The sequence below is a fragment of the Pogona vitticeps genome, chromosome 3 (genome assembly GCF_051106095.1).
Source record: "Pogona vitticeps strain Pit_001003342236 chromosome 3, PviZW2.1, whole genome shotgun sequence".
Taxonomy (NCBI): domain Eukaryota; kingdom Metazoa; phylum Chordata; class Lepidosauria; order Squamata; family Agamidae; genus Pogona; species Pogona vitticeps.
In genome coordinates, this window is record NC_135785.1 from 230,062,432 (window position 1) to 230,085,449 (window position 23,018).

Consider the following 23,018-nt stretch of genomic DNA (forward strand, 5'->3'; position numbering starts at 1 on the left):
AGTATAGCCATTTCTTTTTAAAATACAACTAATTCTCTCTCCCTTTCCCCTCCCCCATGTGAATGAGCGAGAAATGCCTCTGTACAAAGGTATACATGACTTCCCTCAATATATTATTGTCCTTTGTTATGCTGTACGTCATTCATTTTCATTACTGCTTGCATTCTACAGTAATCCTCAGAACACAATGCTGCTGTTCTGAACATAGTGTGCACACAATGAAAACTAAGCAATGCATGGTTGTGCTGGTTTCGCAGTAAGGTGCCTGCCCTGTAGCTGCAGAGGCTTCCTGCTGTAAAGAAAGCTGAGAAGATCTCTCCTGCTATGTTGCATGCCAGTCACAAAATCCCATGCTAACAACCTTACTACATAAGTGACACATGAGTTTGCTCTGTGGTGGCTGAGTATGGATGTAAGTCACGTCAGCCCTACCTCATTAACCAGTATCTCTGCACAATTTTCATGCAGTTCCACACAGAGAGCAGAAGGCTGCTTTTAACATTGATGTAATACTGATTCCACTTTCAATACCAACTGAAGTTATGTATGAACTAAACTTAAAAAGTGGAGTGATTCTAGAAAAACAGAGCAGAGATATTTAGTGGGAAGTCTTTATTGTTCCCCGGAACTGTGATAGCTGTATCCACAGTTTCCACAATAGGCCTATTTCACCCTTTATTAGGGAGCCTCTGTTAACAAAGAAAAAGTTGTTGCTACCTGAGAAAACAGAATAAAAGAAGAACAATATTTCAGAAGCTCATTGAACTGCAGAATTGAATCAGGCGTTATCAGAGATGAAAAGTATTTGTGATTTTTTTTACCAGAATTCCGCAGAGTATAATACTTGCATACTGGGAAAGGGAAACAGTTGTGAGATGGAGAACTATCATTAAAAAGATACTGAATGTGTATGATTTTATCTACACCATAATGTTGCAAAAGTTATGTTTTATGTATTTAGTTAACTACCCACATTATAAATCAGAAGGAGGACATTGCAAAGAATGCTTATGTAGTATTGGGGATTTAGGCTCTATTTGGTACTTTTCAAGCCATCTTACCTTTCTTGCTCTTGTTCCAATAAATTAGTAAATTCATCGCTTTTCTCCATGTACTCTGCATGCTTCCTCTTCTCATCTTCTAGGTCATACAGGGTTTGCCTGTGAGATTTTTCTACCATTAGGAGCTGCTCCAGCATTCGCCTATGTGTTTCCTTATTCTTTTCAATCACTTTGTCAAGCTGAGAAGAAAAATATAAGGGTTTCTAACTACTCGGTTTTCTTAAACTTTTTATTTTTTAATAAAAGCTTATTTGTATTGGTCTTGACTAGGATGTTACAGTGGGATAAGCAACAAAGAAAAAGTAAATACATTAACATTTGGGATGCATTACCTTGTAACAAATTCTTTTCACTTTCAGATATGTATTTGATTTAATTTTGATGCTACACTGATGAGAAAGTCTACAGAAATTTTAATTTTTACAGGACTCTTACCTATACCTCATTCCACAGTAGGCTGTTGAACAATTTTTTTTTTATTTGCAGTTACTGTTTTGGATGCAGAAACAGCAAGCTTGATGCAAAGTACTACGTGCTCTGAGTTAAAGTGGGGGAAATAGTTGTGAGAATCCATGCTGTAGTTCATATAGTTGCTATCACCTAGTTATAATGGTATTTTAAGCTAATAGGTAAAAGTTCCCCTTGACATTTTAGTCAGTCGTGTTCGACAATAGGGGGCGGTGCTCATCCCCGTTTCCAAGCCATAGAGCCAGCGTTTGTCCAAAGACAGTTTCCGTTGTTACGTGGCCAGCGTGGCTATACATGGAATGCTGTTTACCTTCCCATTGAGGTGGTACCTATTTATCTATTTGCATTTACAGTACATGCTTTCGAACTGCTAGGTTGGCAGGAGCTGGGACAAGTGACGGGAGCTCACTCTGTCGCGTGGATTTCATCTTACGGCTGCTGTTCTTCTGACCTTGCAGCACAGAGGCTTCTGCAGTTTAACCCACAGCACCACCACATCCCTACATCGTATTTAAGCTAATACAATGATCCTAATATTTACATCCATCTGTCTGCTCCAAATGCCACTGTATAGTGCCTACAAATGTAGTACCCATGTTTTGTGATGGCATCCTTGCATTCTGAGACAGCCTTTAAGGATTACAATGTCCTTTCATCAGTTGTTATTGTGAGAAACATATATGTGATGGTTTCTTTAACCAATAATTGCTGTACTACAGCTGCCATAGCTTTCTACTTCATTCTGTGATCATAGAAGCATAACACTACTATGGTGGCTGCATGTTGTGGATCTTCTCCTCCGCCTGTATTAAGTCCATAAAACAGGCAGTGGAATGTAGATAGCTAATTCACTGCAGTGGTGCAGCAAGACTATTGTGCTATTGAAAGACAGTAAGAGAGAGGAAAAGTAGAAGAGCATTAGGCTGATTGATAAAGAGATGCATAGAGTGTTACTCTGAAAGAGCTAGTGTAGCATTGGGGATTGAGAGTTCCCTTGGAGATTTGCTATCCAGTTTCTGCTGTTTCATGTGATATTAAGGCCCTTAAGAAAGTTATCACTAGCCATACAAAGTCAATATTGGCTTACCAAATGTGCCTGTACTAAAGACTGAGAAATACAAATAAGAGTATAATACTAACACTAGCTAACATTTGCCATCTTCCTTTTGCAAATATTTTCAGCGTTGTATAATTTTTACAGATTGTATATTGTATATTCCAGATTGTATGGCTTTAATTGTTTTTTAACAGATTTTTAAACTGTTAAAACTCTCTAAACTGCAGAGTTCACGGCCATTAGTAGTAGCCATCACCTTTTATTGTGTTCATTTATTGTGCTTAAAAGGTAAAGTACAACATAAAGCTGACTTTTAGTCCACGCCAGATATCTTGGTCTACAACACAAATTGCTCCTGGCCAATATGGCAATGCTGGAGAAAGCCGACATAAAAGTATATAAAGTTAAAAGTTTTATTTTATGTGTTTTCTTAGAGATGTCTGTTAATCAACGTCAAACTGTAGAATCAGGACCAACATCTCTCTCTTTTTTCTCTTGATAAACCAGTGCAAATCCCTCTATGATACATCTCATTTCTTTTTATTCTTCATCTTATTGATGATATTGGTAAGGAGTATTAGTCATTTCTGCCTTGATCATCATGATTAAAAGCATGCTCTGTATAATCCTTTTGATTTACAGACGTAAACCTCTTCTCCCCTTTTGGCTGGGTGCTTAATTGATGGAGTGTTCTTTGTCTAGCCATGATTCATATTAATTTTTTTTGTTCTCTTTGTAAAAGCCAGGGACCTTGTTCATATAATTATTAGTTTATGAAGTGATGAAAGTTCTTTGCTGCTCTTTCTGTTACACTAATGAGTTGAATAAGTGCCTAATGAAGGGAAACATGAAATGGAACAGATTTCCCTTATTCTTTACTGTTTTGACAAGAGTTGGAGGCCCTTTGACCAAGATAGTCTAGACTTTATGATTTTTTAAGAGGTTTGTCTCCATTGGATTGTTTTCAGATTTTTCTCTCTCTCCATATAAAACAATCATGGGATAGATTTATCTGGAATCAGCTGTAAATTGAATGTTGTTGTTGATCTTAAAAAGATAAGACTAGCTACTTAATTTATTTTTTAAAGTGTGTTGCCATTTTCCCCACAAATCTGCACGGATACTTTGAATTTTATGGTCTTGTGCAATAGTTTTCAAGGCTGGGATTTAAACTTTCCATTTGCAGATGAGCACCAGAGCTTTAAAGTTACTTTAAAATTAGCTGTTTCATAAGAGAAAGAGGACAAGAAGATTATTTTCATAATTATTTTTTTGATTTAATCTGTCTCTGGTCACACATAACTTGATGTGCAGCACTCAGTACTCCTGAACTGAGATGAACATCTCCATTGGGATCACATTTCCAAATAATTTGGGCCCTGATGAGAATTATAATTGATGTCATGAAGTGTGGTCTAATTTATTATGCTAGAATAAAATTTTCAGGCTATGACCCTGTGATTATTTGTGTGTTAAGGGCCATTGTAACATCCAAATTATGGTGACTCTAGTAGGTTTGTCAAGGTATGTGAGATACTCAATGGAAATGTTTTACCAGTGTCATTCATCCCGCAGTGAATTTCTGTGGGTGTGTGAGCCTGTGTCTCCTCAACCCTTGTCTGACATTCTGTTCACTGCACCACAGAGAGAGACTCTGCTCGCTATGAGTGTGTGCTGGCACTGCTGGGTATATGTGTGTGCGCGTAAGCACATGCGTGCACAGCTATATCCTTCCTGCATCAGTTCAAGCAGGAACTGTCAGAGCCAATGCAAAAGGATCTGTTTTTTTAAAAAGTAGAAGCCCCAGAGGCACTGGAAAACTATGTAGAGGTGACTCTGGGCTGATTCACATTTCCCTGTGTCATGTCATCAATAGACAAAAATGCAAATCAGTGCACCTCAAAACCATAAGCACTTTGATTGTGTATGCTTTTGTTTCTAATGGCCATTTACATGACCCCAGACCAAGGTGGCTTTGGTGTGTTCACATGCAGCATATCTGCAGTGAATTACCAGTACCTGTTGTGAATAGAGTGAATTGACTTTCTAAACCGATTGTTTGAACCTGTATTGCCAGGGGAAAATTGGATAAACTGGGAGTTAGTGAAATATTGACCTTCTTAATGATTTCAGAACCAGGTTGCCTGCTTCACTTAGTACTTCATTACAAGCAGAAAGGAAAGCAGCATGCAATTTTCTTCTTGGAAACACATTGTTATCCCTGGCCTAAATAGGAACCAAGATACACACAGAATAATTTGGTAATTCTCAGCTGGCGAAGCTGTCACACTATTGGCAGAAGCTAAGAGATTGCTCCAAAGAAACAAGCAGTTAGAATCCCAGGGAAAGTGGAGGTATGAGGTATGTTAACAGAATAGTTACTTGAAGTCACGTAGTGATTTGCTCATCCCTGCACTGCAGCTGTGATTGGTGCTTCTTGTCACTTTTAATAAATATTTAATGCTGGCAACAAAATCAATTTTCATAACTTTAAATAGACTTTGGAAATATTCTGAATGGTGTTCATCAATCTCTTCCCTTATCAATCTCTTCCCTTTCAAGAATTTCACTGAGTATGAGGGATCTCTACCATTTTGACCTCTGCCTTTGATATTGCCAAATTCTAGCGGTGTTAGAAACCCTTCTGATGCCATGTAATGGTAGGAACTAAATGTTTATACAACAGATGCAAGAAAGAAGTCCAAATCATGTTTTGGAATTTTGTGGGAGGGGCAGGACAACTCTTTGGATCATTTCCATTCATTCTCGTAACTTATATGACCTAATAACCTTAGTGTTTTCAAAAGACATTAACTTCAATATTTGGACTCCAATAGATTTCGAGAAAAACAAGAATGCCACTGCTTTATGATCTAGAAACAAAGGTGCACCATTGTGGGGTGTGTATCTCTTTTAAAAGCCTGGAAAATGTTCAGGGGAAGAATTCTGTTCATCATACCTTTTATAGTAAGCTGCAATAAGTCTTATTCCAGAAGCATGTGTATTTATGTGATGAAGTGAAAGACTTTGGAATACAGGAAAAAAATACTGATTCAGTTTTAATGACTGTTTTATGTTTTTCATTGCCCATAGTGCTTTGCTGAAATCCTTCATAGCACTTTGCCCATGTTAGAACGGGGTGCAATTTGGAATAATTGCAGGCATTCAGTTATCTTTGTTTTCTGATACTTTCACTGTGATTTCCAGAACTGTTCTATTTGCTGCTCATTAAGGTAGTGTTTGAATTCATTATTTGAATTCATTAATATACTAATAAAATTTATTCCCCATAATGTAGCTGGAAAGGCTCCCACAGTGCTTCGTGTATCTGTAAAAAAGCGTAAGATCCCTGCCCTCAATTTATCTCTCTCCAATCTTAAAGGATGTTTTCAAAGCAAAATTATGTGTCAGATTTACAAGGGGGATTTAAAGACTAGGGTCCTTAGGCTCTGAGCTCACAGTCTGTGCTACTCAACCAAAGAATATTTTGCTTTGCTGGCATTTGCCCTTCTCCCTCTAAATCAGTGAAACTGTTACTTTGATTCAGTGCATTGTAGGGTTAATCCCCGCTTGCATACATCATTTTTCAAACATGCATCATACATACCTCTCCCATGGGTTTTTCATAGATATCCTCCTGCCATAGTGTAGCCTTGGCTTGTATAGCATCTCGCTGAAGAGCCTCAAGGACCTTTTTTGGAGTAACAAAGCCATATTGTGCTTCAAGTAAAGCCAGGTTGATTTTTTCAGCCTTTAAAACTCCAATGACTTCATCTTGGGCCTGCGGAACCACAGATTTTCTATAGTAAGGCATAGTAATACAATTATATTGTATTACTGTCTGCATTTTAAGATGAATTAGAGACATTTCTAAGGGCAGCTCTTTGTACTGCCTTTTAATCTTAATTGTGCTCAGAACTACCTGAATTTGTCTGACACATGAATGAACAGTAGTTTCAAAGAAAATGCTATCTCAGTCTGTCTTAGCATGTTGGAAAAATTAAAGGGGAAGAAAGGTGGAAAAAGGCAAAAATATTGTGGCACTTTAAAGACTAGCAAATTTGTTTCATTGTGAGACTTTGTAGAGCAAAACAAGTACAGTGGTGCCTCGCTTGATGATGTTAATTCGTTCCAGCGAAATCGCTGTAGAGCGGAAACATTGTCAAACGAAACAAAAAAATCCCATTGAAACGCACTGAAAACCCGTTCAATGCGTTCCAATGGGCTGAAAAACTCACTGTCCAGAAAAAGATCCTCCATACAGTGGCCATTTTTGGTGCCTGTATAGCGAAGAATCCATCCTAGAAAACAGCAGGGGGCATTTTGAAAGCCAGATGCCATTTTGAAACCCGATGATCAGCTGTTTACTGATCATCGTAAAGCGAAAAATCAGTTCCTGAAACAGGGACCGATCAACGTGGAGCGAAATTCCCCCATTTAAAACATCATTTTGCGATCACAATCATGTTAGGTGCCATTGTGATTGGGTTCATTAGAAATTTGAAGCAGCTCCACTCTTTTGGCGGGAAATGACGATTGAGCCTCTTAAAATATTAACAGATTTATTTGGATTAACATTTGGTGGTTCCACAACAACTTCTATAGGTTCAAAATAAGTGAGATCTGGCAGCTGTCCAAAGTTTGAAGATGAGGACTCTGTCTGTAAATTGGCAATGTTCATTGAGGGGCTGGTCCAGAACATTCCCAGTCGGTGTGTTTCCTCATTGGAGCACCCTGAACCTCACAAATTGTCCCGTAACAAGGATGTCTGGCCAAATCTCCCTCCAGTGGTGGTTGGCTGAAAGATTGGTCTGGTTGGATTACCTTCCTCAAGTGACCTGGTCCCCACAGAAAGACCACAACTGTCCATTCTAGTGTCACTGTCGATGTTCCCTTTCCCTTTGACAAGTCGGGGTCAGGTAGTAATCCTCCTATCTTCAAATTAGAAAAATCTCCTAATAACCCCCCCCACACACACACACTACCTCTGGGTAGAGTGGGCGGCATATAAATTAAATAAAATAAATAAATAAATAAATAAATATCCCTGTTTACCTTTTTCCCTCTCTCTACTTTTCCCCTCTTTCCTTCCCTGGATATACTGAACTCTCCCCCTCTTCTCTGATCTTTTATATCCTCCTCCCACATTGGTAGAGTTATCTCCTCCTCCTTTCCCCCCCTCTTCCTTCTTCCACTAAAGAGATTTCTATTTGAGGGGACAGCTCACTCTCATCTTTCTCTCTCTTCCTTATTTCTCCTTCACAGCCAGGCACTGGTAATGGGTCTTGCAGTATAGATATAAAATCAGGGTGACAATCAATAGGCTGAATAAGGAGCAAACCCATTTCCCTTACATAGTGCTTCATAATTCATGCTGCTTATTTTTTTGTGTGAAGGGGAGGAGGAGATCATATAGCACATCAAATGCATACTAGTTCTTACCGAACAAGTTCTGTAAAGTGAAAAGCAACAGAGATTATATTGGCATCTGTTTTTATATTTTCATGTCGTTCAGCCATCCCATGGAAAGCTTATGAGCAAGGGTACAAAATCACCCTTTTATTATTTTAAGCCAGGCCAGAAGCTGTGTGCTACTATTGTTACATGGACGTGTTTATGCGCTGAAGCCAACAAGGTACACAGTACAGAAGATGTGACCTTCCTTACCATGCATTCCAATAGCATGCAATAATGGCAACTCTTTAAAAACAAGATTAATTGGCCTCAGAGTTGGCAAAGTGACCCATGTATGTTTGCTATTGCCAATACAACACATGTCATACATGTGACTGAGATCTTTCAGAAACAATTAAAGCTGTTAAGGATGTTGGGTTTCAGGTGCCATGGTTTTTAAATCCCTCAAATCCCTCACAAGGATCAAATTCTTCTAACTATCTGACGTAAGACACTCTTTTAAAAATTGTCTTTCAGAATTATGGCCAGCATGCTAATTCTGTATCTCTGTAGAGGCTTTGAGGCAAGCAAGTAGAGACATGGAGCTTGTCAGCTTAAAAAGCTAATGTGGAAGCCAAGTCCCTGGAAGTCTGATTGATCATAACGGTGACATCAGTACAGTTCAAAGAGTCCTTCACTTTGCTAAGTTGTTCTCTTAAGTTATTAATAAAACTGGGAGGGGCCATAGCTGTGGCAGAGTACATGCTTTTCATGTGCAAAGTTCTAAATTCAATCAGAAAGAACAACTAATCAGTTAGTTGGTGATGGGCTATTTTGGGCTTAAGACAGCTTGCTCTGTTTTTGTACTTTCTGAGTGAAGCATCCATATTTTTAAATATTAACATTGACACACTATAGGAACTTTATTAATTTACAGCTATACTAGTCTATTTTTTTTTTAGTTATTCAGTCCTGATGAGATTTGTTAGGGGTTCAGGTCTCTCCCTCACTACATGGATCTGATACTGCCTGCCCATATACACATCAATTCACTCTGACATCAGAAAGATGAGTAAGGAGTGTTTCTTGTAGCTAACCACAATAGTTATGGTAGGAATAATGCTCTTGCCTTAATTCCTGTTCTTACTTCAACCTAATCTGTTTCATCCACCTAGTTCTACTGGGCCAGATGGAAAAAGTTATTGGAGATGCAGGTAACATGCTGAGCTGCTGAGAATAATCAGAATGAAATAATTTTCAACACAAATTAGCTGGAAATTAAATGGCCCCAACTTTCTTGACTACAGCTGAATTTAACTCGACAGAGCATAGATCCTGGATCTAGGCTTGGGGAGGTGTATTTGGCTGTCCAGCTCAATGGCTGGGAGAAATCCACAAGGATAACAGGACCCAGAGTACCACAGGGGAGCCTGGATGCTCAGTGAAGCACTTACTGTTTGTGGTGAAAGTTAGTGTGGCCAGTCCCAACTGTGAACTTCGACAGCAAAAGTTGCTGTTGGTACCTCTCCATTAATATCAGTGGTGCGTCAGTCAGAACTTTCAATACACCACAATCCTGAGATCACTGTGCTTGAATATTGGTAAAAGTGCATAGATTGTTTGGATTTATTGAATAAAGAACCTTTTTCTTAAAGAAGCTCTTTTTATCAGTGTCAGCAATGGCATTCTTTCTCAGCTAGACTCACATTAAACAGTCAGCCATGTATTCGCGAAAGTACTACAGCTCTGCCACTGTGCCACAAGGCTCCTATATCAGTAGTGTAGTACTGATTTTTTTTTTAAAGTCCCCTGGAAGGTCTTCCAGTGGATTTTGGAGAACATGTACAAAGTATGTATTTGAATGATACAGTATATTACTGAAGTATTTTATGACAGTATATTACCAGCCCTTCGGATGACATTCTCAAAGCAAGTTGCACATTGAGGAAGTAATATGATCATTTAAAGCTGTGCCAATAAATATTCATATTATATGACAGTGCATTTGGCTTATGTCGTATGTCTTATATTTATGCTAGAGATTTGACATGTGCATTTTAATACAGAATTTATATAGCATATTTATTTGTGAAGACCATGCCTTAAGTTCACTTATTAGAGTATACTAATTGAATGACTGACATTTGTTAACACTTTAAAAAGTCCAATGACAATAAAATTGAGTTCATGCAATATTATGTTGCACTTTGGGTAGTGAAACTGCTTCACTTGCATAATGGCTCTCTTCATAATAGTTGTCTTGTCCTTGCAGATTGGATGAAGCAAAGAAATAATGGAAGCATTCAGACGTAACGATAAACTGTGGAAGATTTTAATTCCAATTAACCATAGTTTAGTAATATTTCAAAGCTATAAACTGAGTTTGTAATCCTATAAAAAGTTAATTGGAACAAACTAGCTTCTCAAACTGTGGTTTGGCATTGGCTTGCTGCTGACAAATTATATTTGACTTAAATCATATTTTGCAAGGCTGCAACGATATAGCAAATCATTGACAATAAAAAATGGAAGCAAATATTTCTGAAGGAGAAAACTTAGGGATCTGAATTACAACAGGTAGGCATCCTTCAGTCTCGAAAGACTATGGTAGCGTGCTCTGTATGGAGGACTTGGAACAGCATCTAGTGTGGCTGAGGAGGCCAATTCGAGAGTTACAATCTCTTCCACACTGAAGACAAATCCAATCTGTCCCCTGTCCAGCTCCCTGGTTTTGCTTCCTTTGTGACTTCCTCTTTGCCTCGGCCTGCTGGACAAGGGTCTCTTCAAATTGGGAGAGGCCGTGATGTACCGCCTGCCTCCAGGCTGAACGATCAGATGTCAGAGTTTCCCATCTGTTGAGGTCTATTCCTAAGGCCTTCAGATCCCGCTTGCAGATATCCTTGTATCGCAGCTGTGGTCTCCCTCTGGGGCGATTTCCCTGCACTAATTCTCCATATAGGAGATCCTTTGGAATCCGACCATCAGCCATTCTCACAACGTGCCCAAGCCAGCGTAGACATCGCTGTTTCAGTAATGTATGCATGCTGAAAATTCCAGCTCGTTCTAGGACTACTCTGTTTGGAACTCTGTCCTGCCAGGTGATACCAAAAATCCGTCGGAAGCAACGCATATGGAAGGTGTTCAGCTTCCTCTCCTGCCGGGCACAAAGTGTCCAGGACTCACTACAGTACAGGAGTGTGCTCAGGACACAGGCTCTATAGACCTGGATCTTGGTATGTGTTGTCAGTTTCTTATTGAGCCATACTCTCTTTGTGAGTCTAGAGAACATGGTAGCTGCTTTCCCAATGCGTTTATCCAGCTCGATGTCTAGAGAGAGAGTGTCAGAGATGTTTGAGCCAAGGTACACAAATTCATGGACAACCTCCAATTCTTGTGTGGAGATGGTAATAGAAGGAGGTGAGTCCACACCCTGGCCCATGACTTGTGTTTTCTTCAGGCTGATTGTTAGTCCAAAGTATTGGCTGGCCTTGCTGAAACGATTCATGAATTGTTGGAGGTCTTCAGCAGAGTGGTCAACAATGGCTGCATCGTCTGCAAAGAGGAAGTCCCGCATGCATTTCAGTTGGACTTTGGTCTTTGCTCTCAATCTAGAGAGATTAAAGAGCTTTCCATCTGATCTAGTCCGGAGATAGACACCTTCTGTTGCAGTTCCAAAGGCATGCTTCAGCATGACAGCAAAAAAGATCCCAAAAAGTGTTGGTGCGAGGACACAGCCCTGTTTCACTCCGCTTCGGATGTCAAAGGGATCTGATGTTGAGCCGTCAAAAACTACAGTGCCTTTCATTCCATCGTGGAACGACCTGATGATGTTAAGGAGACGAGGTGGACATCCAATCTTGGGAAGTATTTTGAAAAGGCCATCCCTGCTAACCAAGTCAAATGCTTTTGTAATGTCTATGAAGGCCACTAAGAGTGGCTGTTGTTGTTCCCTGCATTTCTCCTGCAGCTGTCGGAGGGAGAATACCATGTCAGTGGTGGATCTATTAGCTCGAAATCCACACTGTGATTCTGGATAGACTCTGTCTGCAAGCACCTGGAGCCTCTTCAGCACAACACAGGCAAGCAGCTTCCCTACAACGCTAAGAAGAGAGATACCACGGTAGTTATTGCAGTCAACCCTGTCACCTTTGTTCTTGTACAATGTGACAATGTTTGCATCCTTCATGTCCTGTGGTACTCCACCTTCCCTCCAGCAGAGACAAAAGATTTCATACAGTTCGGTGATGATGATCTCCTTACAGTTCGGTGATGATGATTTCAGCACTTCAACAGGGATGTTGTCCCTTCCAGGTGCCTTGCCAGAGGTGAGGGAATCCAAGGCCGCATTTATTTCTGCTAGGGTTGGTTCGCTGTCCAGCTCTTCCAAGACAGGCAGGCACTCAATGTTATTTAATGCTTCTTCGGTTATTACATTCTTTCTGGAATATAGCTCGGAGTAGTGCTGCACCCAGCGTTCCATCTGCTGTGCTCGGTCCTGGATGATCACACCTGTAGCAGACTTCAAGGGAGCAGATTTCTTCTGTAATGGACCTAAGGCCTGCTTGATACCATCATAGTACATTCCTTTGATGTTACCTGTGTCCGCTGCTATCTGTATCTGAGAGCAGAGCTGAAGCCAATAGTCATTGGAGCATCTCCTGGCAGCCTGTTGGACTTGGCTACGAGCGGCTCGAAGAGCTTGCAGGTTGGACTCGCTAGGACAGGTTTTGTATGCTGTTAGAGCTCTTCTCTTATCCTCAATGGCTGGCATTAACTCCTCCGAATGGGCTTCGAACCAGTCAGCCATCTTTCTGGTCTTCTTGCCAAAGGTGGACAAGGCGGTGTTGTAGACAGCGTTCTTGAAGTGTTCCCATCGTTCAGGTGCATTTACATTAGCTGGACCTGGAAGGGTTTCCTCGAGTGCTTGGGCAAATTCCTTCACTTTTCTTTGATCGCGAGTCTTGTTGATGTCTATACGTGGTCTTCCTTCCTTTTTCGTGTGATACAATCTCTTTGTTCGCAGTTTTACTCTACTACACACCAGGGAGTGGTCAGTATCTCAATCAGCAGTCTGGTAGCTGCGTGTGATCATAACACTAGGAAGGCTAGAACGTCTAGTGAGGATCAAATCGAGCTGATGCCAATGCTTTGATCTTGGATGTCTCCAGGAAACTCTGTGTTGCAGCTTCGTATTAAAGAATGTGTTGCTGACACAGAGACCATAATAACAGCAAAACTCCAGTAAGCGTTGGCCATTTTCGTTCATCTTTCCAATGCCAAAACGGCCTAGACAAGTGGGCCAAGAATTGTGATCAGCACCAACTCTAGCATTAAAGTCTCCAAGGATGAACAGTGACTCTCTTTCAGGGACTTTTTTGATAGTAGCTGCCAGATCGTCGTAGAATTTGTCTTTCATTTCTGTAGTGGATGACAGTGTTGGTGCATATGCACTAATGAGGGTTACTGGTCCTGCTGATGAGTGAAGCTGCAGAGACAGGATTCTTTCACTCCCCACAGTGGGTGGAACAATGCATCTCAGAAGGGTGTTTCTGACTGCAAAGCCAACACCATACTCCCTGGTCTCATTCGATGGTTTTCCCTGCCAGAAGAATGAGAAGTTTTTTTCTTTGACAGATCCTGAGTCTGGCAGTCTTGTCTCTTGCAGGGCAACAATGTCCATCTGCAGTCTACTCAGTTCCATGTCAATGACAGCTGTCTTGCACACATCGTCTATTTCTTGCAGGTCATTAGGAAAGCCGTAGTCAGGAAAGCCAGGGGTCATTGTCCGTACATTCCAGGTGCCCAGCTTTAGGGCAGAAGTTTTCTTATGATTGTTGCATGGTGCACGGTTGTCGATCTGCTTGTCGGGTTTCACCCTAAACCCCACGCACCCCGTGAGGTTAACAGACCGTGGCGAGGTAGCACCTTACTGGCTGGGGGCTGCCCAGCTTAAGGCGGGCGGTATCTATCTAGTGAGGTGCAATGACCTCTCCCACCGTCAGAAGTAGCCCCTGGCGTCCTGCTCTACGCCAATTGAGCAGAGACTTATAACCGGTAACTGCTACTTCCCGTGTTGTTTCGACGCTGTATGCGAAGCTGGAGTGTCCTGTCCAGAGCACGAAGCCTGGGTAAAATAATATGGAGGATAGGCTGTTACCGAAGCAGCAAATCCCCCCTCTCCACGTCGCTGAAATGGTCCAGTGGAAAGGCAAGAGCCAATACAACTGGTTCCAGCAACGTCGCAGGAGTTGGCAAAATGAAAGAAAATGCCTCCGGGACTCCGGCTCCGGATTTTGCCTCGAGGTTATCTCCTGAAGCCCTTTCCATAAGTGGATATAGCCACAAGGCAGTGGAGGTTTAAATTTGGAGTTTTCCTTCTCCTAGATGGGCTGCCTTCCAGGGCTGACGAGCCCCACCTACCCGGCCTGCTCTCTTTTACTAAATTAAGTAAGAGATAGGATTAGGGAATTTCATGTGACACACTCTCCTCCTCATTTTCTTTTTAAAGCTGAAATTCTGCCCTCCTTCAGGCCATCCATATTCAGCATATTGGGGTTGGAGATAGAGTTAGAGTACTGGTCCAGTAAAATCAGGATTCAAACTAGTAGGCCCTCCCCCTAGGCCATGTGATGAGCCAGAACAGAGAGAGAGAAAAAAACAGACTCCTCCACAAAATGGGCAGAGTTGAAGTCAGATGATAGGAAGGTATTGTTATAAATTTCCTTTCACCACATTGTTCAACCTGGAAGGAATTGCTTAATCAGGAGTAAATGTGACTCCGTTTTCTGCAGAATTACAACAAAGGCTTTAAAAAAAAACTAAACTTATGAAGAACTTCCTGGCAGAGAACTGTTGGACAGTGGAATCAATTCCCTTAGAAGGTGGTAGGTCCACCTTTCTTAGAGAATTATAAACAGAGGTTGAAGCATTTTCAGTCTCAGATATTATACTTGTGGATTTCCTGCATCAGTAGGTGTTGTTCTAAATTAGCCTTGTGGTGCCTTCAGACTCTGGCTAAAATCCAGTTGTCACAGCTAGAACAGGCCCAGTGAGGATTTGATGAGTCACCTCTTCTATAAGCACCATTTATACAATGGGCCAACTCTAGTTGCAACTTACTTCTGCATTTCAGCTTCTGCATAGTTCTATGCTTTCATGGAGGCATTGTGTTAATTTGAATGGAAACTGTGTTGGTTCCAGCTGCTATAGTTTAATGTGTCTTATCATGAACACTACCTTCCTTAAAATAACCCGAGAAATTAATGGTGGAAATAAGATTTCAATGAGGGACCATTTGGCTCATAGCTATATTGTTTAGGTTACAATTTATACATGTTTTATAAATTTGGAACAACTCCTTTGGAAGATCTGATTCTGAGTAAACATGCACAAGCTTATGCTGTAAGCACTATGCGATAGTAATATGTTCACTTTTTAGGACTCCAATGTGTTTTCAGTCCAGTGTAGATTAATAATTTCACATTGGGTGGTTTTGTTTTTTTGTTGTTGTTGTTGTTTTGTTTTACATTCAAGACAGCATAGACGTGGAACACAGAATTCTAAAGAAGCATTTATAATGAAGCTAGAAATATACTGGCCTGTAATTCACCCTCAAGTACACTCAGAAGAAATAAAAGATCATCCCGTGAAAGATCTTCACCCTTCTTCGAATAGTTTCTCTGTTTCTTGTCTAAATTTGGGCTTCTTAAGATGGTATCACTTTCTGCAGAAAACGATTTTTCTGTTTGTGTCCTCTTCATTTTGATTCTTCCTGTGTTTTCCATATAGGTGTCACTTAGGATTTGTTGACAATCTGTTGACTTGGATGGCTTTTCTGTACTGCTACTTCTGGAGGGCATTTAAAAATTCCTGGTGAAAGAAATGTAAAAAAAAATGTAAAAAAATTCAGCAGCAAAATATAAAGCACTAGGGATCATACCTTTTTTTCTGCTAAAGAATATTAAGGGTTTATTGCCTCTTACCTGGGACTTGGGGTAGTTTTAGCTAAGCACTACACAAACCATGAATTACGTCCAAAACCCCTTGTGAAAGTAGATGGGGGGGGGATCTTAGAACTCCTGTGGCTTCTTGTGTAATCTGGGCTTGTCTACGTGGCAGGAATGAAGCAAGCTAGATCAGGCTAAATAAAGTCAATAGGAGGTCTGGTATGACATTTGTGTCATCTTCTCACCAAATAGTGTGCAGATCTCAGGCAACTCTATTGGTCTCCAGTAGCCTGCTATCAATTACCAATATCATGAAGAGATTGAAGAAGAGAGCCACTCCACAATATTGACAAATCAAACACTTCCTGATCTTCTTGGATGAGCCAAAGAAGTGAAAGAAAGCTCTTACTTGTGCATTAGAGCATTGAACTTGTGCTACATCACTTTAAAAACAGCTTTAGGCACGTGTATTATAAAATTAGATATGTGTATTAAGAATGTTTATTAGGTATTAGGAGCCAAGAGGTGTTTAATTTGCCAATATTATTAAGTGGCTGTCTTCATGATATTGGCAAATTAAAAGAGGAAGGCTCACTTTGCTTCATTTCCAGCCATCACATGCTCTGAAAACAGACTAAAATGGAGCAATCCTATCCACACCAAGCAAGTACAAGCCCTTGACAGGGGTCAGAAAAGTGCACTCAGATACAGATCAGCAGCCAGTGAAATTAATATTGCAGTGGAGTAATTTCATTCACCGATAACAACTCATTTCCACTTTCTGTTAGAAAAAACAGCATTTTTAAATAATTTAACATGAACTGATTATACTTTTGAAGTAGTATTGTATTGGTGGAAGAAAAGATGAAAGGAAGTGCAAATCAACATGCTTTCATATGCGGTGGGAATGTGAAAAAGTACAAAGATTTTGGAAACTAATCTTTAAAGAATTAAATGGCATATGTGAAAAAGATATAGAATTTAATCTGGAGATAGCTCTGTTATCAATATTTGAGAATGTGGAATACGATATGACAACTAGAGAGTTGATTTCCAATTTATTAACAGCAGCCAGATTAATAATAGCTAGGAATTGGAAATCAAAATTGGAATTTCAAATGGAAGAATGGTATAATGAAATACGGAACATTGCTATAAAAGTTAACTTCTAATTTAAAGTTTAAGAAAGGAGAGATGAAAAATAATAAATTTTATGATATGTGGGGCAGATTTCTTGAATATGTGCTAAGAAGAGGAAAGTTCCAAATCAGGAGTCAATGCAGTTCTGGAGAAGAGGACAATAAAGGAAGAAGAAGAATAAAGATAGAGGAAGAAGAGGATTACTGCAAGAGGTCCCGATTATGATGGTGGGGAACACAGTTGATTTGTATTTTGGTTTATTTATTTTATGTTTATGTTGTAGTTCATTTAATAATAATACAGTGGAACCTCTACTTATGAACTTGATCCGTCCCAGAAGATGTTCGTTAGTTGAAACGTTCATAAGTAGAAGCAAAATTTCCTATAGGAATGCATTGAAAATCGATTAATCTGTTCCGGGTGAAGAAAAAAATACAAAAAAAGAAAGAAAAGAATAAGAAAATAAATAGAGCAAGTCCCATGCTGGAACTCCAAAACAAAACAAAACAAAAACAAAAAACAAAGAAATAAAAAAATAAACATTGGAGCAAGTCCCACGTTGGGACTGCCAAAAGAAAATCACCAAAAAAAAAAAAAACCAACACAACAACACAGAAGCATAACCCCCCATCCCAAACCTACCGTCCATAACCCACCCAGAACAATTTTTCTGAAAGGAAAAAGCAGCACCTTACCAGTCCAAAGCCTCTGAAGCCTCCTGGGCGTCCCCCGCCACCGCGATCGTTGTCTTCGGAGGCCTCCCAGGGCTTCCCCACCGCCATTGGAGACCTCCTGGTGGTCCCTCACTGCTGCAATTGCACATTCGGAGGCATCCCAGGGCTTCCCCTCCACGGTGGGGAGCCCTGGGAGGCCTCCGAAGGCACTGATCATGGCGGCGTTGGAAGCCTGGGAGGCTGAGCCTCCCTTTTCCTAACTGTTGGGGCGAAAGAGCTACAAAGAAGCAGCCTCTTTGCCACCAATGGTTAGCAAACTGAAATTTCCCGCCCTTTTCCCCTGCCTTTTTCCGTTTGTACGTTGAAGCTCCGTTCGCAAGTAGAGGCAAAATGTTGTGAACAGATCTGTTTGCAAGTTGAAATGTTCATAGGTAGGGACGTTCGTAAGTAGAGGTTCCACTGTAATAATAAATTTTTTTAAAAAGGAAGTGTAAAACAACATGGGATATGAATTAGAGTTTGACCTTCAAAATGTTCAGATTTCCTCTGAGACTTCCTGAGTTAGTACATTGTGCTGTTCTGCTCAGAGGTAGAGTACTCCAAGGGCAATGTTGTTTCAGGCTGAGGCACAAAATAAGCCTGGTCTGGTGACTGGCTCAAGACAATGCAGAGATCTAGCAAACAGTGGCATCCTGGAAAATCAGAAATCAGGTGGATAGTCAGCCTGCTCAGCTTCTGATGGTTCAGGGTGTGCAGGATCCAGCAATTCTAACCCCGCTCACTGAGGTTCATGTGTCCGTATTTGACCAGCAGGGCCATGACACCTACTGACAAAATGGTACAGATCTGTGAGGAAAACTCTCTTCAGTCCAGAGTGCTGAATTTATCTCAGAATATTCTCTGCAATATTTCCTTTTGGAAGATTTAGAAGGTTAAGATATCTCTGCAATTTCTCATATTACTCTAACCAGAAAACATGTCTGGAATGTAGATTTATAGAAGTGTTTGCACACACGAACGCACTACATTTAAGATATCTGCATTAAGTAGTTAGGCTGTAGCCTGAATTAAATATGTTATTCCATCACTGGCAAGTGGCTTGTAATAAAAGGGTGTCTATTAGTTGCCTGACATGCCAGATGGGAAACAAAACTTTTCAGGGCCAGTCTTAAGATATTTTGTTGCCTGAGGCAAAAAGGAAGCCACTACATACAAAACCCAACTAGACTGGCAGTCAGTATTCCCTCTAAGCTGTGCACTTATGCGCTTGCCCATAACTCCGTCTGGGTTGCGCTCAGGCATCCGGCGTCTGATTTGTTTACTTCCCATTTCAAATGAAGCCTTGCCCACCCCACACACATGGAGCAAGTTTCCCGTTTAGCAGGGCAGAAACTTAGAGGGAATGTTGCTGACAGTGAAATTCTGCAAAACAATGTCCCATGTGGTATCTGAGGGTAACAGCTGTCTCTGTCTTCCAGTGGACAGCCTGTCCCTTGCCACCAGTGCCTGCTTCTTGAGGCAGCTGTATCGGTCAGGTTAATTGTAGGGCTGGTGCAGAAATTTTTACTATACTAATGTTGCTTTACTAATGTAAAGGATGCATTCAACATAGTTTCCTATAACGTGACTCCATTAGATTCCGTCATGTAACCCACATAGCTTGGAAACATTATTGTATGATGCTACAACTCTCAAAATCGCACAGTTAGTATGGTTCACTGTTCTTTGTAGCCCCAACCACCCAAAAAATAACTTTTCCCCAATTATGGAAACTTACTTGGATTGTTCTGGTATCCCTTATGGGGGGGAAAATACAGAGGGCAAATAAATGCCCTTTCTAGCCCAATGACACTAAACTCAGTGACAATAAAGTACTTTTTGGAAGAGGAAATCAATTTTTTAGGTAAAAGTTCATTTCCAGACACAGTTCAAAGTGCTAGTTCTGACTGAAAACATTATAAACATGTGTTCAGACTTTCTCCCATAAAAGGTTTCTTGGGTGTTGAAATCTGGTGAAACCCTTCTTTCAGTCCCAACAACCTTAGACAGCCTGTCTTATTGTGACAAATCTTTGATAATATTTACTGGTTACTCAATGAGGGACTTTTAACAGGTGGATTCTGTCCTTTTATATTATTATTGATGTGCTTTTTAATTTTTTTCTAATTCACCGTTGTTTTGTTACAACTTCTTTAATTGTGTTTTTAATATTATCAGTATTTATTCTTGTCTATGTCATTTTCATTAACTTGCTGTAAGCCAGTTTTGGAAGAAGGCATATGTAAATAAAATAAATGATGATGGGAAACGGAGGGGGTGTAATATGGAGTGGAGTATTGTAGAGGAGGGCCTGTTTGAATAGTTCCTGAAAACACTGAGCAGAAGCAGTACCAGTGATATTATGTTGTACAAGGTTTCACTGGTCTGTCTGTAAAAGCCATCACTAGGTTCCTTGGTCTGCTTGTTGTATATATTTCCTCAGTTTACCTCAGAGTCGTCAATGGACTTTGCATACAGAAACAGGATATTAGATGTATATTAGGTCTCCATTTGAAAGGGTAGCTACTTATGTTATAAGATATTTTGATATAGTCAGTTTATAAATGCTACCATTATTTGAATTACCTGAGGTGATAATGACCTACTTTATGTAAAGATTTATCCCTTTTTTGTTTAACATGTTGTGATTCCTCTTATTGTGTTGCCTTTCTCTTTGGTGTTATTTATATTAGTGCTTTGAGAACATGAATGAAAGCTGCGGTGGACATGTTGAAAACCCTCCAAAGGGATGTTTTATATTACATCAAACTTGGATGACTAATGCGTCAGGCAGCTGGATTTGTGGCCTGTTTCGGTTTAGTAGAGGGTGTAAAGTGGTAGGAAACACTGGTGCTTCTATGAAGCAAATAATTGATTCTTTAGAACCTTAAATTCCTTTTTTTCTTTTTTAAAAAGCAGACTTCTGTTTCTTGGGATTCCTTTGTAGTTTAATATTTTTTGATTATTTTAGGGTAAATGCATTTCAAAATATATTTCATGTGTTTCTGATTTTACCCATGCCACCAACTTAAGCAGTTTGCACTGGAGCCTGACAGAAAGTATTCATCACCTCCTTAGCCAATTAGGCCTAGAACGAATTTGCACAATTGTTTCTTCAGGTTCTGTTTTTGTAGTCACTTCATAAGCAGAGAGGCACATGTTGTGAATAGTTTGAAAGTCATAGCTATGTTAGTCTATTTTAACATAACCAAAAAATTTACCATATTTTCCCATGTATAAAACTAAACGTTTTCCTAAAATAGAGGAAAAATTGAGGATTGTTTTATACATGGAAGGCAGCAGCAGGAGACGGAGGCAGGGTAGCATCCATGCTCAGATGCCTTTCGTAGCTGCCCATTGACTGCTGCCTCCACTGTCCGATCACCCCTCCAGTGCCACTGCCAGGGCTCACCTCATCTCTGCTTTGTCCCCTGCCCAAAGAGTGCCCACGAGTGGTGCTGGAGGAGGCAATGTAATGGTGGCAGCAGCAGTCAATGGCCAGCAGTGAGAGGTGGCTGGGTGCAGCTGCTCCTTTTCCTCAGTCTCTGCCTCAGTCTCATGCTGCTGCTTCTGCTGCAGTCTCCTCCAGCGCCACTCATGGGCTGCCATTGCCATCTCATCACTTCCTCCAGCGATCGTTTCCTCCGGGGAGGGGACAAGGCGGCAATTTGAGCTGGAGGTAAGCCCTGGCAGTTGCACTGGAGGAGGCAATTGGGTGGCGGAGAAAGTAGCAGCAGGAGATGGAGGTGGAGGAGCAGCCGCGCTGGGCCGCCCCTCACAGCTGCCCATTGACTGCTGTTCCGCCTTCAGCAAGGGTAAAATTTAGGAGGTCATTTTATATACTGTATTGGGGTTGTATACATGGAAAAATACGGTATTTTAACATGAGCTTTTTATGTCTTCTGAGCTATTTCTCATACATCTTTTCACATCTGAGGAAGTGTATAATAATCTTCAAAACGCACACTAAAATAAATCTGTTAGTCTTAAAGGTGCTGTTATAGTGTGAAAAGTTTGACAGATATCTGAAAAGGACAAACATTAATTTTGAAATATCTATGTTTTAATTTGATGTACAGTGGTGCCCCGCAAAATGGTCGCTCCGATTGATGACGAAATCGCATCACAACAAACTTTTTGTAATCGCAAAAGCAATCACAAAACGATGTTCCCTATGGGGGAATTTTGCTTTGTGATGATCAGTTCCCTGCTTCGGGAACCGATCATCGCAAAGCAATGATTTTTTAACAGCTGATCAGTGGTTTCAAAATGGCCACCGGGTAAACAAAATGGCCACCCGCTGTGTTTTCGCATGGATTCCTCACTGCACAGGCGCAGGCAGCGAAAATGGCCACGCTATGGAGGATCTTCGCTGGACGGTGAGTTTGAAGCCCCTAGGAACGCATTAGTCTGGTTTTAATGCGTTTCTATGGGCTTTTTAAAATCACATCACAACGTTTTCGTTCTACAGCGATTTCGCTGGAACGAATTAACGTTGTGATGCGAGGCACCACTGTATTTGTTTATCACTATTCTGCTCACTGTGGCTCCCACAAAATATTGATTTCTTTAAGCTATTCAAGCGATTTGAGCTTGGACTGTGAATAACCAAAGGGTCTTTCATTGCAGTGTAGCTCCTTTGATAACCTGTTTGCTGCACTTTTCTCCAGTCCTATCTTTCACAGTGTCTGCCCTCCTCCATCCACAGCCACTGGGCTTGGCTGTGGATGGAGATGTAAATATAGTTACCAGAGAATTTCAGTCTCTTCAGAAGACCTTTGTAGTTGCCCATATAGCTCTATGAAACAGGAAAATGTAATTTTGTCAATTGGGTGTTCATCTGGAGGAGAGTGACCATCTCCTGGGCATGTAGAATTTGCCTTTTGTACAGGATCCGAGTTTATGCCTCTCACCAAATGGTGATTGCGTCCTGCTCTTGTGACAGGGAAAGAAAAATCATATGGCTGCTATTTATCCAATTGGTCACAATAAAAAGGTGCCTGTTGGTTATAATTAAAAGTTGCTCATAAGCACATAGACATTCTTTGTGGAAAAAAAAAACATTTTGAACAGCCCTTCTGTTCCCTGAGAATATTGCATTTTTGTTTTTGTCTTTTTTATAAGAAATGGTTACTGTAACCTTGCTAATGCCATGATTTAAAACTTTAATTATGAAGTTTGATGTGAGGCCATTGTTGTTGGTAAAGACAAGGAGTAAATTTTAAATAGTCTATTATTC

At 40.5% G+C, this 23,018-nt stretch overlaps 2 protein-coding genes across 2 annotated transcripts in view; one reads left to right on the plus strand and one right to left on the minus strand.

Annotated features, from left to right (window-relative positions):
* Window positions 1-23,018, plus strand: part of CMSS1 (cms1 ribosomal small subunit homolog) — a 224,092-nt gene that overhangs the window by 75,718 nt on the left and 125,356 nt on the right. The gene's annotated exons all lie outside the window — the stretch shown is intronic.
* Window positions 1-23,018, minus strand: part of FILIP1L (filamin A interacting protein 1 like) — a 197,017-nt gene that overhangs the window by 70,741 nt on the left and 103,258 nt on the right. Inside the window, exons 2-4 of the mRNA XM_020784960.3 lie at window positions 15,579-15,849; window positions 6,194-6,367; window positions 1,062-1,240 (exon numbers count right to left, since the gene is read on the minus strand). Of these exons, the coding sequence (XP_020640619.3) occupies window positions 1,062-1,240; window positions 6,194-6,367; window positions 15,579-15,839 (614 nt within the window). The 5' untranslated portion in view covers window positions 15,840-15,849. The remainder of the gene's footprint in view (window positions 1-1,061; window positions 1,241-6,193; window positions 6,368-15,578; window positions 15,850-23,018) is intronic.